This window comes from Dunckerocampus dactyliophorus, chromosome 8 (genome assembly GCF_027744805.1).
Source record: "Dunckerocampus dactyliophorus isolate RoL2022-P2 chromosome 8, RoL_Ddac_1.1, whole genome shotgun sequence".
In the NCBI taxonomy this organism is placed as follows: domain Eukaryota; kingdom Metazoa; phylum Chordata; class Actinopteri; order Syngnathiformes; family Syngnathidae; genus Dunckerocampus; species Dunckerocampus dactyliophorus.
This window is the reverse complement of record NC_072826.1, coordinates 11802297-11821997: the sequence shown is the minus strand read 5'-3', so window position 1 is coordinate 11821997 and position 19701 is coordinate 11802297. Positions and strand designations below refer to the sequence as shown.

At 42.1% G+C, this 19701-nt stretch overlaps 1 protein-coding gene across 7 annotated transcripts in view; it reads left to right on the top strand.

The window, feature by feature from the left end:
• LOC129186293 (growth/differentiation factor 11-like) overlaps nt 1-19701 on the top strand; it is a 65004-nt gene that overhangs the window by 34042 nt on the left and 11261 nt on the right. For 6 of the 7 annotated variants that reach the window (XM_054784398.1, XM_054784397.1, XM_054784395.1 and 3 more), the window contains one exon: nt 2052-2412. In XM_054784398.1, the coding sequence (XP_054640373.1) occupies nt 2052-2412 (361 nt within the window). Of the gene's footprint in view, nt 1-1654; nt 2413-19701 lie in introns of those variants that run through there. The other variant, XM_054784403.1, reaches the window with a different exon arrangement.

The following is a 19701-nucleotide window of genomic DNA, read 5'->3' as shown; positions in this document are numbered from 1 at the left end:
CATCATCCACAAATAGGAGAGATGAGCTCCTGAGGCCTCCAAACGGGACATCCTCAACTCCTTGGCTGCATCTGGAAATGTTGTCCTTAACAGAATTGGTGACAAAGGGCAGCCTTGGCGGAGGTCAATGTTCGCAAGGACGGGCTTGGCTCACTGCTGGCAATGCGAACCAGGCATCCTGCTCCGGTTGTACAAGGACCGAATGGTATGTAGTTGCATGCCATGAACCCCTGGACTTCCAGAGCACCGAAATGTCTTGAAAATAATTTAAAAAAAACCCTGAATGTCACGAAATGTCCCCAGGACCTCTTCAAAGTTATTGTTTTCCAGAAACCAGCTTATTGTGTTTGCATGTTTGTTGGAAGTATGTTGCTCTGGCTGATGTATACAGTAAGTACACGCCTACGCACACTGACTTTGCAGCACATTCATCTGCTGTGGGATCAATAAAGTACATACAATACAATACAATTAGTCATAATTAAGTAGTCATATTCAAATAAATGTAAATGATGTGAGCTTGGATTCCAGGAAAAATATGCAAAGTAAAAAAATGGCTATCTTATATAAATGCTGAGTATTATTCTACAATTATTTTAACATAAGTGCATTAATGCAATACAACACTGTGTCAAAGTACATTACTGTATATTGTATGAGGAGCAAAAGATGCAGTGCACGTTCATAACTATCCATCTTTTTTGTCCAGCAGATGTCACTAGTGGGTCATTGATGCAACATTGACAAGTACGCGTCCACTTTTTTTTTTTAATTAAGCAACTTTTTTGTTTATTAAGTTCAAGCATAGCATGTGCTTTCTCCGTTTGAAGTAGTCCTAACATTTTCATCAAATATGTAAACTGAATGGAGAAACAGTGACTTTTGAGATGATAGTTAAAACCTTTAGTAAGACTATAAAAGACAGAAGCACATCTGCTGCTACATGACTAAAGTAAACCATCCCTCTTTTAATGTAAATGCCAACAGTTTATGGTATGGCAAACTGTGTCTTATTGGAGTTGTATACAATTTAACAAAGGTGGACACATTTTCACCTAATTATAAAAGCTTGTACAGCTTAGGTCAAACTTAAGAACTATATATAGTAACATTTGTACTGAAAAGCAGTGCATCATATTTTTATTTAGAACAGGGGTGTCCAAAGTGCGGCCCACGGCTAGTTTAATAAATAATACAAATAAAATAAAATACAGCAAAAAGACACAATGTAAAGAGAAAAAGCTGATATGTTGATAGTAATAACTAATAACACACAACTTTTAAAAATTATATAATTAAACAATATATAATAAATATCAAATCCATCCTCTGATTTTTCATCATGTGGCGCTTGGTGGAAAAAGTTTGGACACCCCTGATTTACACTACTGTGTTACATTAAGCAAGCTCAAACAGTCATATAGTTTTCATTGTTTTGTTAGAGTGAGACATTAGTTGTGCACTGTAAAAAACGGACGGATATTCGCTCATAAGAGACCTTGCACCCTCCCTTCGCTCTGTCCCTCTGGACTTGGTGACAGACCTAAAAGCCTTTTGTTGCAATCTTAGCCAATGGAGACGGATTACGACAGCGGGCAGCTGAGATATATAAAGAGCCCCCTTTTTGACCGTACTTGCACATTTTCCAGTGACACTTCTGCACACTCACACACACACACACACACACGCACCTACACACACACCTCCATGGACTGAAACTTGTACAGAGGACGCCAAAAACAACAATCCATACTACATGTGATCGGGCTATGCATTCATCAGATTTGATCAACTTTCAATAAAGACGCAAGACACACTGGAACGCACTTTTTTATTTTCCATTGCAAAAAGCTCAACTTCGTGGTGTTGGATTAGATGTCACTTTGTTACGATAAGGAGCGACGCACAACCAAGAGAGGAAATTTAACCGGGTAAAGTGAGTTTCAAAAAGAGAGAAACAACAAAAAAGTTGCATTGCCTGGTGTCCACTCATCGTCATGTCGAGGTATAACTTCTTACTGTGCTTGATGGTGCTCATCTCCTTGGGACAGTCGGGGAGCGATGAGCCCAATCTGCTGCTGCCTCCCGCCAGCGAGACGCCCACGGATGCCGGCCTATCGCTCCTGGATGAGGACGCCGGTTCCCACGAGTGCTCCGCCTGCGTTTGGAGGGAACAAAGCAAAGTGCTGAGGCTGGAGACCATCAAGTCGCAGATCTTGAGCAAGCTGCGTCTGAAGCAGGCGCCTAACATCAGCCGGGAAGTGGTCAACCAGCTGCTGCCCAAGGCGCCTCCGCTCCAGCAGCTGTTGGACCATCACGACTTCCAAGGAGACGCGTCCTCCCAGGATGAGTTTATGGAGGAGGATGAGTACCACGCCACCACAGAGTCCGTCATCACCATGGCTTCTGAGCGTGAGTAATAGTTTACAACTTCGTATCCAAGGGCACTGTGCGTAATTACGCAAGCAAACAGTCCTCTCATTGGAGTTTCTGTGCCTCATTGAAATTCTTTGAATTGACTTAGCTTTGGCTTGACTAATTGGCTCAATCAGCTGTTGGTGGCAGCTGTCAAAAAGGGATTAAGCCTGATAAATCAATAATCAAGCAGCCCGAGGAGCTCAACCTCAAGCAGACATCTCCAATATTGCCTGATGGACTTTTTGTCTTCAATCCCTCTAATGATGATGATGGTCCACCTGGTGACTGCTGTATGTTTTGGACCATGGCAGCTGCTCTCAAGAGTCTATCTCCATGCTGACACCTCTTATTGCACATGTGTGTGAACGCATGACAAAGCAGGCTGAATGTCAAGTACATTATCCATGATAACGCCGTCTCCTTTTGCACGAAAGCCCTAAATTCTGGGAGTTATAACGACAACATTAAATATTTGCTGCACAGTTTGCCATAATTCGCTGATAAACCACAGGCAGCCCCCTTGGAGACATTTTATAAAATGACTGTTGAACGCTGGCAGCTGTGCTCTATCGTTCTTTTATAGGAGCCTCTACCGGTTTCCCTGCTGTTCATCGCAGTGAGAAAAAGTGTGTCCAAAAAGCTGCTATTGTTCCCCTCATGCAGCGCCCCCCCTTCGGCCGCACTTGCCTTTTTAAATGCGAAGTTTATAGGCACAGCTCGTTTTTTTCCACCACGGGTGCACAAAGACAGAGACGCACTCGGGGTCGAGGGGAGTGTGTGACCTTTTGCTGCAAGATCGCGGGGTTCAACAACATTTACACACGTAATATATTCTGCACAAGGCGGATAAAACACGCCCCATATAATGAGCTCGTACACCACCAGTGAACAAAGATGCACCTGTGTGTGTGAGTGTGCAGAGTGTGGAGTGTGTGTAGTGCGGAGCCTCGTGTGGTCTAAATATGCATTACTTTTTTATTATCCTTTTAGTAGAGATCAGCGAGTACACCACTATCTGTATCTGTATCTACATCTGTTCACCCCTCTAAATTGTCTGTATCTATCTGTGCTCGGAGTGGGCGGGACAGAGACAACAAAGTGGGCGTGGTTTAGTGGGGATGGGCGGGGCTTAAATCGGTACATTATTTTAAGTCTGAAATTGACATGAATTGATCAGAAGTTGCTGTATTTATTGTTTATTATTCAGCAATATGTGTACTGTGTATGTGTGTAAGTGATTGGTAAGACTTTATTATTTAATTTTTTTTAATGGTATTTGTGAAGTTGGTGATTCATGCAAACATCCACTGATGGCAAAGAGGGAAATAATCTTGTCAGCCTTGTTCACTGTATTTTTCTCAAAAGCACCGCGTTCAGTCCTACAAGCAGTTTTCCAACTGACTTTATATCAACAGCCAAATTATAAGCAAGCAGATGAAAAAAAACCCCGGCAGTGACTGACGCGCAAGCCGTATATATCTGTCTTGTGAAATGCACCGCGTGAGCTACGAAACAATTTTAAGATTGCAACGTGCATACTGCAACCTATTGAGAGGGGTGTAATACTGTATTTTACCACACTTATGTATATAATGTAGTATGATAGCCATACAGGCAGAATGTTTGATGCAACTGTTGTGCAGGTGTACCTAATGTTGTGGCCAGTCAATGCAGGCTAACGTTACCACTATCTGTGTACTACCAACTGAAAATTAACAAACCTCTTATACTGTAGGGAGCACGCCTGTTTTATGATGACTTCATGGAATGAGACAAAAATATTTCTCAAGGAAAAAAGCGGTCATGCTTCCCCAATTGAGTTGCATAAGTGACTGACGCAACACAAGCCTGCACAGCGCTGTCTTGTCAAACGCACCGCGTACTTTACCAAACAAGTTTACCAATTAACTTTAGATAAAAACTGAAATAAAGGCGAGCTGAGAAATACCTAATAGAGGCAGTGTGCAATGCCACATGAGCCGTCTTCAACTTGCCAATTGCACCGTGTTCGTGAATGAGCCACCGCCCAACTCCTCTGTGGCTCCAGCCTGCACAGTCTGTCTCGGGAGGGGCGGTCGCTGTGTGTGACTGGCCAATCACAGCGCGTGAAGAGTGAACACATAATGAGGATTTTCTTTCATCTTGATTACGGATAATGACGAGACGTACTCGTTTCATGCTCGTATTCGACAAAAATGCATTATTCATAAGGGATACTCGTTTTTAACTGCTAAGTGAAGTCCAAGTGAAGGACAAATATGTTGCAATACTTATCCAAAACAGAGTGGAAAATATTCCATTCCTGACACAAACAATGTTTCTGTCAACTCTTACTCCTTTATTTATATTGCTGTAAAAGCGATCTAAAAACTAGATTAAACTGGTACATATTGCACACTGGAGGTGAACAAATTATTAGTAATCGCTGTGACAGAGAGAAGCGATAGGATTAAATACGCTCTGCTTCTTCATACTCCTTTTCGGACATGTTGAATTGTAACATGTAACCGTATAAAGTAACCCATAGGGGTTTCCAAAGTGCGTCCCTGAGACAATTTTTTGGCACTCAGCACATTTTCATTACTTGCCCGTGACACATTGTAAAAAATAAAAAAATGTGGGTTTTTTTTTATTCATGAGAAATGTCATGAAATTTACACTAATTTTCTTTGCTATCTATAACATAAAGCTAAGATGTCAATGTTTTGTTCCGTTAGCTCAGCATATACTGACCTACACTGGTATGCTTTAGCATCTTTAATGTGCAAAATGTGTCACAGTGGACTCTGCATCCTTTAGTTTTTATGTATGTGGCCCTCGGTGGAAGAAGCTTCAAATCAAATCAAATCAAATCAAATCAAATCAAAGTTTATTTGCATAGCACCTTACAACATCCCAATGGTGCCCAAGGTGCTTCACAAGAATAAAAACACGCAATAGCAAATGAGAACAGGGTAAGATCGAATAAGATAGAATAAAAACAACAAAAACAATAAAATAAAAATACAGGCACAGAATCACAACTAAAGTACATATTATCATCATGTGTCATAAGCCAGTCTGAATAAATGAGTTTTTAAAAGAGATTTAAAAACTGACAACTCTGTAGTCGATCGTAGCGCAGGTGGAAGGGAGTTACAAAGTGTGGGGGCAAATGCAGCAAAAGCACGATCCTCCCCATTTCCCCCCCCCCATAACCTTCTACCAAGCAAAATGGAAAAGTTCTAATAAATAGTATAATAGAAAGTATATTGTGCAGTTTCCTAAGGATTAAAAACTATGTGGCAATAGTACCTGCAATCAAGCTATCTGTGTCTACAGTATGTATCTGTGCAAGTGTATAATTTGGCAGGGCCTCATGTCATCAATAGGAGCTTGTGCATGTGTGTGTTACTGTTATGTATCTTCTTTATCTGTCATGTTTCAGCACGTCCTCTTCACGCCAGCTGCAGTTTTCATCATATGCTATTTTTCTCCCTCACCCCCACCACCACTACCACCACCACCTTTTTTTTTTTTTTTTTGCCTGTGGCGCCTTAGCGGGGGATCCCACAGGATTACAAGTGCCTTCTTTTCTGTCTTTCCATGAAAGAAGGAGGGCTTCAAACACTATGCTGTGTTCCGCACGCACCTCAAACCCAATCACCATATTCACAGTCATGCACACTGCCTTTGATGGTCGGGTGGGTTCATACAGTACATACTGTACTGTACAGTGTTGCTTCTTAGTATTCACACAAGGTACATGTGGGTGCCGCAGTGGGGGTTGACAGAGTCCATGCTTCAGAGTTGCTAATTACTATGAAATTGCATGGAAAAGTACATCTATTTATATCATGGCGCGGCACTTAATGTACTGAAGCATCCACCTCCGTACAGTATGTTCTGGAGGTGACGCTCGTTCGTATCTCATGTCAATCCAATGATTGTTTATCAGCGTTGATAATATCTTGTTGATTTTGAGGTTGATTGTGTAGTTTAATGTGTATGCTGACACCAAGGGGGTTTTGCTTCAGGGGGAGAGGGCTTTTGAGCCCATCTGTTATAACCTTTAGGCCTCTGTCATCTGATATACACTTGCACTGAGTGGCACCTTCAATTGTATTACTTTTTTACCCTTGACTTACAGTACATGTTGACAAACGGCCTGTACCTTTTTGGTACCTCTAATATATAGGGTCTAGACCAGGGGTCACCAACGTTTTTCCTTGTGAGAGCTACTTTTACAAAATGAAAATGGCCAAGAGCTACGCATTTTTGTAACATTTATTTTCAGAGCTTATTTTAAAGCCAAACAAAGCGAATATGCTTGTTTTACCAGAACATTAACAAAATGCTGGTGTCCACAACTCACATTTTGTATTTCAGAATGCATTTCTTTCTACTGTTCTTTCATTATTAACTGAAAACCTGAATGAAAAGCAGGCTTGCGGGCACCTCATGTGGTCGTGGGGGGCTACCTGGTGCCCGCGGGCACCACGTTGGTGACCCCTGGTCTAGACCTTAGCCCCGTGCGGTACATCAGTGCCCTGAGAGATAGAAATGGGTTCTGATTCCTAATTGTGGCAATATAGACTGCATTAAGAAGTGCTTTTAGAAGAGATACACTGCATTTTAGAACTAAGATTCTGTAATTTTCTGTGCTATGAGAAGCATGTGGAGAGTTTTCCTCACCAGAGACTCCATCAAAGAGTAGCCATCTTCTGTTATGTCATCCTGCAGTCAGAAACTCATGAAATGAACCTGTATGTGAGGTTTATGCTTTAAGCCAGTACAACACAAGCATGGTCATGCATGGTATTTATTTTGATGTTTTCGCTGCCCCTTTGCCCCATCGTCATACCCAATGTGATTATATGCAGGTTACCATTGTTGAACTTGGTATGTAGCAGTAAGCAACTGTGAAAGCATTTCTACCTGAAGTATACATCAGTGTATAATGTTACACTTGTGCAGACACACGTGGATGCTAGAACACAAACACACAAACAGTTGCACGCTCACACAGTCACACACACACTCAAGAGAAAAGTTCTCCTATTGACAAAAAGGGTCACAGAGTTCACAGCTATGTGATATATTGAAGAGGAGACTATTAACCTCATCAGGTCTCTTTCTTTGGCAGCAAAGACGCACCGGTAGTAACTTGAACACTTATCCCCCACTACACACACACACACACATACACACACATCCACCAACCACTCCCACAAAAAAACAAGTCTTTTATAGTGTTGACCCTATAAAAGGGTCATTTCCTGAAGGTGCAGGAACCATAAAAATTAAGAGGGAGAGCGCTAAAAGGACAGAGCCTGGAGAAGCCGGACTGTCTTGAACTCACCGGCCACTGTTTGCTGCAAGGCGGTGACTATGTGAGGTTTTTATAGATTTATTTATTCCTCCTGGGTCTCACTTTGACGATGACACTTGTTCGTCTTGTGGCACAGCGGCCATCAATGGCGGGACTCCAAAGAAAAGATGAAGGCAGTTGAATTGCTTGGCTGCCAGGGGCACGAGCGCTTTGTTTTAAAAGAACTCTAGAAAGGTCTGCAGGACTATTGAAATTGCACAACATACTGTCAACTTTATGTCTAATAAAATTTCAAAGGGAGCAAAGTCTATTAATACAGGGACAATATTTCCCCAGGACCTCTGGAATCTCGCTCCCTCCACCCTCCTTCCTCTATTCTCACGCTCCTGTGTAGCAGTACCCATAGCTTGTCTTTTCTCCTGCTTTATGGGAATTATTGCTTTGACATTTAACACACACTTACCAAATGCTTCATAATAACGAGCAGGATGTATTCATAATAATAAGAAGAAGAAAGCAGGCATATTTCACTGTGACTTCTGCTGCTCAGCTGCTGTGTAGGATATTCTCCTTGAAGGATTTTGGAGTGTGCGATGGAGTTAGGTGCATCTTGACTCATGCTGTGCGTACGAAAGGGGGTGGAGGAATGAAGGCAGCGAGTCCGCGGGGAGCAACAAGCAGCCCAGCTCTATCCTAAAGGGACAGAAATCATGGAAGGGTTTTATAGGAACACTTAAAAAGACTGGAAACAGATGTTACGTTTCACTAATAAAGGAAATAATTACTTCAGAGCAGTAATTAAGCCCTGTGTAGGCTGAGGAGGAGGAGGGAGCAGGGTGGTGGTAGTAGGAGTGAGAAGATAAAATGGAGATCATTGAGGGGATTATTGTTGATGGATGCGTTCAGCCTCTGTGTGGTCGTATAGGCAAGGCATCAGTTTATGGATGAGTCCATTAAAACTAAGAGGCGTTTAAGCGAGGGAAATGCAGTGTGGGCATAATGTTGCATCCTCAGAGAGAGCCAATGTGTTGGCAGGAAGCACAATTAATGGCAAGATTACCTCATTTTTATCCCATGAAAATTTAATTAGCTCTATTTCTGCAGTGAAGTGGAGCAGCAGCTTTTTGCTTGTATTTATCACCGCATCATCCAATATGAAAGTTATGGAGATGCATGGCCCAATTCTTTCGGGAGTTATATTATGTAAAGTGTGCTTTAATAAAGTAAAGCTCATAAAGGCATTGATATGGTGTTGTATTGATATTGTCGGACAGTATAGGCTTTTTTAAAGCACCTGCAGGACCTGCCGGTCATGTGAGGAAAGGTTTACAATGATTTAGGTTAAACTCGAGTAATCAGTCCACATGTCCACCAGGTGTTTTTTATTACAATGGGATCACGTACAAAAGGTCATGCACACTGATGTAAATTGGTTCCACGGAAGAATCATGGCCCTCTTAACTTAATGAGGCAGCTTTCCATAGAAAAATTACACGATATCTGAATGTGCGTAAAGTTCTTAAGAGGTGCCTGTAAATAATTGTGTTTTCTTCTTTATTTGTTTTATGTAATTATACATTATAAGTGGATTTTTTATATAATAGATATATAATAATCTACATATTATACTAATGGATTATAATTATAAGTGTTCCATACAAAAAGGTGCCAATAGTTCCTCATTTCTTGTGTGCAATGTACAGTAATGGAGCTTCTTCCTGCATTGCATTGTACAAGTACTTAGAAAGAAAACATAATTTTTCATGATGCAGCAATCAGATCGAGACCCATACAAATATGAAGTAATTAACACATGAATTAGACACGCAACCATGCATGCAAGGCAGATATCTTTAAAGTTTTATAATAATTAAACAAATGTTCAGTGACGTTTTGCTGTTGGTCAGCCAATCTTGCTAAAATTTTACACACGTGAATGTCAGTCCCTGAATGGTGTGTACCACATTCTGTGGTATTTTGGCTAAATGTGTCCTATGCGAGAAATTTCAAGTCAATCTGACTTAACAGCACCACCATGTGGTGTATTTGTTAGATAAATAATGGCACTAGCAATGCAGTCGGGGTGCATGTTTTGACACATTTTCGTCCTTTTGTGTGCAGCACTTTAAAAGTTAAACCATGGGGTGTCCTACTTTTTTAACATCTTGATTAATTTTCCTTCCATTTGTCACAAAACCACATGCCTGAAGTTGCCTTTTTCATGTTCCACAGATTGTATTCTACAGCATGTCCATTGTTCCTATTCATAGCCTTGACAAATTTTGTGTTGAGGTGATTTTTTTATTTGTTGAGTAGGACATATTTTACCTGTAAAGAAAGTGTCAAAACAACTGACGTGCCCAAAATTCCATCCATCCATTTTCTCTACTGCCTATTAGGGCCTCGGGTGAGCTGAAGCCCACCCAGCTGACTGCAGCTGAGAGGTGGGGTACTCCGGACTGATCGCCAGGTCGTCACAGGTCACATATACAACCAACCATTTACACCTATGGACAATTTAGACTCCACTTAGGATAACATGGTTTTGAAATGAGAAAACACACGCACGCATCAGGAGAACATGTAAACGCCACACAGAGATGCCCAGGGATGCCCAGAGATGCCCCAACTGTGCGGTCAACATGCTAGCCACTTGGTCCCGTGGTCCATGTCCAAAATTTTTTGTACAATTTCTTAATAATACAGTACATGCATATCCAAGGTTATTAATGTATAGCTGATTATAATGCTCTGGATTATGCTAGAAGTGACCGGGTTCGTTAGATTGTTTGAAAATACGGTAATCCCTTGTTTATCATGATTAATTGTTTCCAGACCCGACTGTGATAAATTAATTTCCGCCAAGTAGGGTTTCTTATGTATAAATGGAATATTCTTGTAGTTAGAGCAGAGAAAACCTGCTTAAGACCTTTTAAATACAGTTTATTACATTAGTGGAGCCCTCTAGACATGAAATAACACTCCTATAGTCACCATTACACTCGTATTAACCGATATAGTACACAAAATGAGAGTAAAACTTTTAAAACAGAAATAAGACTCGTGCTTGTGTGTGTTACTATAAATGTATTTTTCTAGGGGACCTGAGTGAGGAACGGATATGAAGTGATATCGGGGAATCAGAGTTGAGTTTCAGCTTTGCATGGGTAACAAGTGATGTGCGGATCAATATTGAATTATCGATACCAGCTCTTCATGCACTAACATCGATTCTCAAATTAAAATATCGATGCTTTGGTATATTTGGTCCAGTGTTCCGTGACCAGGACGAAAACCACATTGCACCTCCTGTAGCCGAGGTTCGACTAACAGTCGCACCCTTTTCTCCAGCACCCTGGAATAGGCTTTCCCGGGCAGGCTGAGGAGTGTTCACCCCCCTATAGTTGGAGCACACCCTCCGGTCATCCTTCTTGAAAAGGGGGACCACCACCCCAGTCTGCCAATCTAGAGGTACCTTTTCCGACTTTCACGCAATATTGAAGAGACGTGTCAGTCAAGACAGTCCCTCAACATCCAGGGCCTTGAGGAATTGCCGGAAAAACTCGTCCTTTGACTACCCCAGATACCTCAGCCACGGTGATGGAACTGTCCGCGTTCGTGTGTTCAGACTCTGCTTCCTCTATGGAAGGTATGTCATTGGGATTGAGAAGGGCCTCAAAGTATTCCTTCCACCGTCCGACGATATCCTCAGTTGAGGTCAGCAGGCTTCCGTCCCCACTGTAAGCATTGTGGACCGGGCACTGCTTCTCTTTTCTGAGGCGTCGGATGGTTTGCCAGAACCTCTTCCAGAACTCCTCCCACCCCCGAGTTTTTGCCTCGACTACCACCAAAGCCGCGTGCCGCTTGACCTGCCGGTACCTGTCAGCTGCTTCAGGAGTCCCACAAGCCAGCCATGCTTGATAGGGCTCCTTCTTCAGCTTGACGGCAGCCCTGATCTCTGGTGTCCATCATCGGGTTCGGGGCTTGCCGCCTCATCCTCCCACAAAATGCAGGCAAAGATCTGCCGGAGGTCAGAGTTGAAGACTCGACGAACGGGAGACTCTGCCAGACGTTCCCAGCATACCCTCACTACACGTTTGGGTCTCCCAGGTCTGTGGGGCATCCCCCGCCCACCATCTAATCCAACTCATCACCAGGTGGTGATCAGTTGACAGCTCATCCCTTCTCTTCACCATCGTGTGCAGAACATGCGGACGCAGATCTGATATTATGACTACAAAGTCAATCATAGACCTGTGGCCTGGTGTCCTGGTGCCAAGTGCACTTGTGGACATCCTTATGTACAAACATTGTGTTTATTATGGACATATGTCTATATGAAATATAATTTTTTTTTAAATTTACCAGACACATTAGGTGAATTTGCACAAAGTATTGGTATAGGATCGGTATCGCTAATACCACCCGGAATTTTAGTCAGTAAATGGAACCATGAATTCTGCTGTCTACCATCTGTTGGTGACCTCAAGCTGAAACCAACTTGGGTTCTGCAGCAGGACAATGATCCAAAACACACCAGCAAGTCCATCTCTGAATGGCTGAAGAAAAACAAAATGAAGACTTTGGAGTGGCCTAGTCAAAGTACTGACCTGAATCCCATTGCGATGCTGTGGCATGACCTTAAAAAGGCGGTTCATGCTGGAAAAGCCTGCGATGTGGCTGAATTACAACAATCCTGCAAAGATGAGTGGACCAAAATTTCACCACAACGCTGTAAGAGTCTCATTACTTGATTGTAGTTATTGCTGCTAAGGGTGGCCCAACCAGTTACTAGGTTTAATGATAACAAGTTTCATTTAAAACCTGCATTTTGTGTTCAGTTGTGTTGTCATTGACTAATTTTTAAATTTGTTTGATGATCTGAAACATTTAAGTGTGACAAAAAAAATAAAAAGAACACTTCACACTACTGGAAGCTACTGGAAGCAGTGCAGCCAACAGACACACTACGAAATAAAGATAATAGACTGTTGGGAATAAATTAATACAATTTCATGGAACAAATGCCAGAATTTAAGTTGTAAATGTAGCTCAGTGCTTCTGATAGTGTTCAGGCCAGCAGCGAAGGCTTTGCTGGCCCTGATTGCACACCACCGGTGTAATGGATGATGATAACTACCCTTTCCTTTCTTTCCAAACAGTTATTTAGAACTGGTGACTCTCATTTTTACATGTAAACTTTTGCAATATTTTCTGGTAACATGGTAAAACTGACTTTTTGTTTCAGGCAAGGCAAGAAACAAAATGCCTTTGCTACTGTACATGCGGGCTTATGTGGCACATGTAAAAAGTTTGTGAAATAAAGCAGTGACCTGACATTAACGCCTCACATGTGCGTGTAGATGCACAGAAACACGCCCAGTATGCTTTCTGCTGTCCAGCTGTCCACCTTATTGCAGTTCACTGCACTTGTTTTATCCCCCCCCCCACTCTCCTTCCCAAACCAACCTTCCCCCCTGTCCTGCTGGTGATGTCACACAGTCTTAAAATGAAAATACATCTAAAAGAGTCAGTAAAAACAATTAGCTCAAAGAGTCGTTGGGCTGAGTTTGGTGCTTGTGTATGTTGTGTGTTTATGTGCTGTTACATGTTTCTCTTGTGTGTTTGTGTGCACTCAGCTAGAACAAGGAGCATTAGGAGGTGTCTTTTGTTGCTCCTGGGGGGCTACTGTGCTCAGTCCTAATAGGGGTCTTGTGCCTGCCGTTGTCCCAAGGGAGGGCTTCCGAATGAGGGGGTCTAACTTCACACTCCCACCATGCACACGCACACACGCACACAAACGTACACACACACACACACACACACCCTCCACCTCCACTCGCAACCCAAGCCCGGCCTCCCCCACCACCTTCTCCCATCCCCGGGGACTGGTCGAGAGACAAAGAGGGAGTGGGGCTGGGGTGGGATGGGATGTTTGGGGGGGGAGGGGGTGCACCGTGGCCCCTGTCTTATTAGAAGGGTCGTGAAAGTGTCACGATGATTAATATGCCAAGGTGCGTGGGGATACCCTAGAGTCACATCTATTCAACACGACGGCTGCCAAACACACACTCGCCACAAAATGGCACATTTGCATTTCCCATTAAGGAAAGAAAATATAGATATATATGCAAATGGGATGCCTATCTAGATTCATACCATAATGTGCTATCCATTTGGACATTAACAATAGATGACTGCGTAGTTTCACCTGGATGGCATAAGTAGCTTAATGTATACAATAAATCTACAGCTGCCTTCACGACTTCTGATTAACAAGTGAATGGACAGGCTAGTAAAATCATTTAAATGCCAAAGCTCAGTGCAGCCATCATGAAACTTTACAAACCTTTTTCATGCTCTCTGTACATTTTATCAATGGGCAGAGCACTTACTAAAGTCAAGTTGCCCTTCTTGACAGTCATGGAAATATTAAATAACAATGATATTTTATAACTTTAAGCACACCCCTTGCAATCATTTGTATTGTATAGCTGCACCTTAACATCCCTTAACCACATGCTTTTAGCAGTTTAACTAGCTCAACTCTCCCGCAGCATTACGGCATGTGGCTGTTTAAGGGATTTTAAATGCCCAGTGCCTCGTATTAAAATGGACAGCGTGCTGAATAAAACCCTTATGTTCTATACGTCGAGCGTTACTTGCAAGTATAGAAGGCTGCGGGCTAACGGTGCGTCACAGGTACCCAGGGACTCGACCAGATGCTTGATAGGCTTACCTGCAGGCCTGCTGCGCGTCGGCAGTAAAACTCCTGCGCTGCATATTTTGCAATTATACCACGGGGAAATAAGCTGCTGCTGTAATGAAACACGGGGAGGAAAGGCAAACAAGGCTGCTTCCTTTGGAAAAACATGGCATCTGTTAATACTTTTCTTGACTTTTAAGCCTTATGTACAGTGAAAGGAATACGCTTTAAGGGACTAAATGAGAATAGCTAGGTAAAAACGGAAAAAATTGCGGTGAAGACCAAAAGAGCTGTAATGTGCATGCCGCACCACTAGTTGGCAATATCACTTTGTGAAAAACAGTGCATATAAGCGCTTATCTTACCCAAAACGGTCATATATATAGTCTTAATCAACCCATGTATTTGACATATTTAATAAAGTGACACCTTAAAGGCGCTGTATCCAACGGGTTTCCCAGGTGCCTACTGGTCCGCCAACATTAGAATTTGCTGAAAGCATTTTATCTCACCTCTCTCTTCTTTGAGAACGTCCTTTTCCTGCTTTGAGTATGTGAAGTACGCCCCGTGTAAAGCACGCACGTGCATTAGTTCTGTTTGTTGTCAGCTAATGATAGTGATTTGGCAAAGTTTAGCTACTCACATTAGCTCTCATTGAATGTACTGTAGAGCTTATCATAACAACATGAATGTGAATTGTTGGTCGCCTCTCTGAGACTGCTTGTGTGTGTGTGTGTGTGTGTATGTGACACGTACGTGAGCACCATACAACTGTGAGTGACAGCCATGGTTGTGATGTTCTTATATTGTTTCGTTGTAAGAAATGTCATCTTTGGCCAGTTGCATACAGTCCCTTTAAAATTTACTTGGAGAAACATCATGCAAATTTGATCCACCGTTGTTGATTTTGTTGAGACATACTCATGCATGCATCCTGTACATGAAACTCTTCAGCCAGGGGTGTCCAAAGTGAGGATGGGGTCCTGAAATGGTCCCCTGCATTTTTATTGGCCCGTGACATACTGTAAAAGTGTTATTAAACAAAAAAAAAACCCACCAAAAATGAAAAACTGCAACAAAAAGGCATAATAAAATGAGAAAAAGCTGAACTGTTGATACTAATGATGCGTATGTTTGTGTATTCAGCATTTAGACCGAAATGTCACCTTTAGACATGCTCCAAAACCCTGTTGTCATGTAAACAGCGGGGCAAAATGTCTCCATTTTTATCCACTTTCAGTTCTTATGGGGCGGTGGTGCTGGATTATAGAAGTAAACATATCCTAGGTCTTAAATCAGTTGTGTGCTTGTCCGCTCCAATTTGCGATGGCAGCAGAAGCAAAGCTAATTGAAGACTTTTAAGTGTCCCACTGGTTTTCTGTGCTTTACAAGCGAAACTCACCGGCTTTCCCCAGGTGAAACACTCGCTAAAATGTGCTGTGTAATAAAGCTGGAGGCATTCCTCCTCCTCCTTCTCCTCCTCCTCCTCCTCCTCCTTCCACTAGAGCACTTACAGGATCTATAAAGGCCCAAATTGAATTCATCAATGAAGTCACTGTTTGCCATGACGTGCCTCATATGTTAGGCATGTGTGTTTAATAATGGTCCTAGCTTAATCACGTCTCATGATACTCCTTCTCAAAAATTACTTAAAAAAGAGAGCAATTACATTGTTGCAGTATTTGTCGCCTTTGTTTACTCTTTTCTACAATGGCAAACTGTTGCCATCTTCATCGATTAATGCCAACCAATAATCATCATCAACCCCAAGCAAACCTGGGAATCATTCATTGGCAATGTTGTGCTGATGAATAAACACGTTAATTGCTGTGACCTCAGCAACCCAGCAAAAAGGAACATTGACATATTGTTTGTCCAGCGTGAGACACTATAATTTACACTCACTAATGACCGGGCCTGGACATACAGGCTGAAGGACCATGTCTGTCCGCGGCTTGGCCCTTATTCAACGCTGGCCTGGACTCTTCTAATGGACAGTCCGTCTGTACCTCAGTGAATTCATATCTCTCAATACATGGCCATAATTCAATTACAACTCTTGTTTAGTGTAAAAAAAAACAGCCCTGTGCTGTGTTCTGTTGAGGTTTGGTACTATTGGCTGGAGAGTCTCCACCCTAATCAAAACAAAAACAAGCTGAGGCCTACTCAGCATTGCTGTGCTTCACCGATTTCCAATGATTCTCTGTTGAAAAGGCGTGTTGTGAAGAAAGACATATTAGCATTGCCAGAGGGTCGACCTTGACCTTCAAACTCAATCTGGCTATTAGGAGTCACCCCTCCCCAGCACCCCTGAGATGTAAAGAGGCTGACGGTTTTGACCCCTGATCCCATTTCTTAACTAGTCTGAGGTGCCAAATAACCTTTTGACCCAGGAAGCATTTGCAAGTTGCCTGAGCAACCTCCAATTGAGCAATGATTGACAAATGCATGCACATTTGAGCTTTTTCTTTATCCGACAACAGTCCTTTGGCAGATAAATGACAGTATATGACAGTTTATTCACTTACCATTTGCAATGGTATTTGTGTCAAATATGCTCAGGGAAAATGGTGCATATAAAATATTCTTTTGTACTCTGTTACTCTGCGCATTATTATGCCTGATAAATGCGGAATAAATTTCCCTTAATAAATGAACACTTTACATGGAAATGAATGTATGAATGCAATGGATGGATGTCATTATATCAGATGGAGGTCTATGTAAATGAACCTCTGTTCACATCTGACATGTGGTGCCAATTGTGGAAACACCAGCGGATCAAGACAGGAATAAATCTGCCTATTTCAGCAGACCCCTCATGTTCTTTAACATACACCTTAATCCGAGCCAAAGTGGATTTGCTTTTAGAAAAAAAACGTTATTTTGTCAGATGTAATGTAGGGGTAGACCATTTCATTGTGACTGACCCAAGGGAATCTAAGGTGACCATCTGGCCACTGGCCACCACCGTCACTGATTCTTGTATAAATATGCGAATGGATTTGTTTTTGCAGCCCTCGTGTAATCAGAATTGGTAACCAAATGAATTGATGGAGCCAAAAAGCAGATCGTACGCACAACCTATATGTGAGAGACTCAACTGTGAGAGCCATTTTAACATCATGTGATTTCCTTACTATAACTACACTACAGTTACACAGAGATGGGGACTCCAGTTTGCGACTCCAACTCGATTTGCACTTAAGTCGCATACAGAGCCACTTTAGACATGTCTGGGATTCATGCTCAAAAGACTTCAGACTCAACTCGTACTCATGTTTTGGGACTTGTAAATAATCATTAGGATTTCTTTTTGCCTTTCTTTTCTTTTTTTTGTGCGTATTAACATTGGGGAAACTAATCAGTACTGATACTTTATGTTACTAGATAAAGGAGGGATAATAATACTGTAGATCAGTGGTCCCCAACCTTTTTTGACCCACAGACCGGCTTTTGTTCCCACAAATCTCCCGCGGACCATGCGGGCGTTCGTACATTATAGCGATCTAATTTATCTTATTTATTATGTATTGTGTAAAACTAAGACATGAATAACATCAAATTAAAAGCACAAAATGAATGCCGACCCACCATCCACCAGTTCAAGTTTTTCCAGAGAGATTATTACATCGCTGTTTGACGTGTGTGGTAAAAGGCAGTGCGCTAGCATGAATTAATTTGAGGCAAATGTGCACATTAGCACTCAATAAGTCATCAAAACTTACCTTTATGCATTCCCACATAGTATCAGCATTTGACACCAAATATGATGTGAAAGAAAAATGGTAAAAATACAGTAGTAGTCTATCTGTGCGGCATGAGATAAAGTTAGCACACACACAATGGACATGCATCAAGTGAGACGGCTGTAAAAGAGAGAATCCGGCCACTTTTTAAAATAAAACATAAAAAAAATGAAATAATGGAAATTTTTTTTTTCTGTGCGGCCCGGTACCAAATGACTCACGGCCCGGGGGTTGGGGACCACTGCTGTAGATGCTTTGAATTTCTTAGACATAGCTGAGCAGTACAGTCGTCCCTCACTATATAGCCGTGTGAATATCGCTCTCTCACTATATCAAGGTTTTTAAAAACAATAAAATTATAAATGATTGCTGTTTCATGGTTGACTATGGCATATTATTAATTAAGAAATATTGAAAGATATTTTAATACTGTATATATGTAGTTCGAATCTCCATTGGGCATCTCTGTGTGGAGTTTGCATGTTCTCCCTGTGCGTGCGTGGGTTTTCTCCCACATTTCAAAAACATGCATGTTAGGTGAACTGGCAACTCTCAATTGTCCGTAGGTATGAATGTGAGTGTGAATGATGTATACATGGGCCCTGCGATTGACTCGCGACCAGTCAAGGGTGTACCCCGCCTCTCGCCCAAAGTCAGCTGTGATAGGCTCCAGCATACCCCCGCGACCCCAGCGAGGATAAGAGGCATTGAAGATGGATGGAAGTTATATGTAGTATTCTGGTCACGCGGCATCAGCAATGTTATGAGATATGACGTTATATTACATTACCTTTCAAACTACAGAGCCAGCAGAGCCCAGCCGTCATGCTATGGCAAAGACGGACATGCCATGGCCGAGATCGAGTGGGGAAAAAAGGGTCTCCTCTCATTCCATGTGGAAGTGGTATGTTTTGGGCTTCTTTGTCAATCTTCCACACCCCATTTGAAACACTTTCTTAAGTTTAGAATAAGTAAATTGGAGAGGCTAACTAGTTAGCTCGGTAGCTTGCTATGCCAGCGGCTGCCGTCTGTTGTGGCCCTGCAGAGATCCTGTAGCCTGTGCAATGTGATGTAAACAAAAAATAATAGGAGTGTAAAAGTGACTATTGGAGTGTTATTTCATGTCTACAGGGCTCTAGTAATGTTAAAATCCGTATTTAGAAAGTCATAAACAGGTTTTCTCTGCTCTAACTACAAAAATATTCAGTTTATTAATATTGAATCCTACTTCGCTCCTTCCTACTTCACTTATTGCGGGCGGGTCTGGAACCAATTAACTACGATAAATGATGGACGGCTGTAGTCTTAGTAGACCGAATAGCAGCAGATGATAGAAAGCTCGTCAAAACAAGAAGATAAGACATGAGAGATTTATTTTTTAGAGGCTTGAGACATGACTTGAACCTGCAAAAAAAAAGACTTGTGAACATCCCAGCAGTTACATGAATCTTGACCCTGACACAGTAACCCATAGTACTCACAGTATGTGTTGTGCATTACACACTGGTGCAAGTATT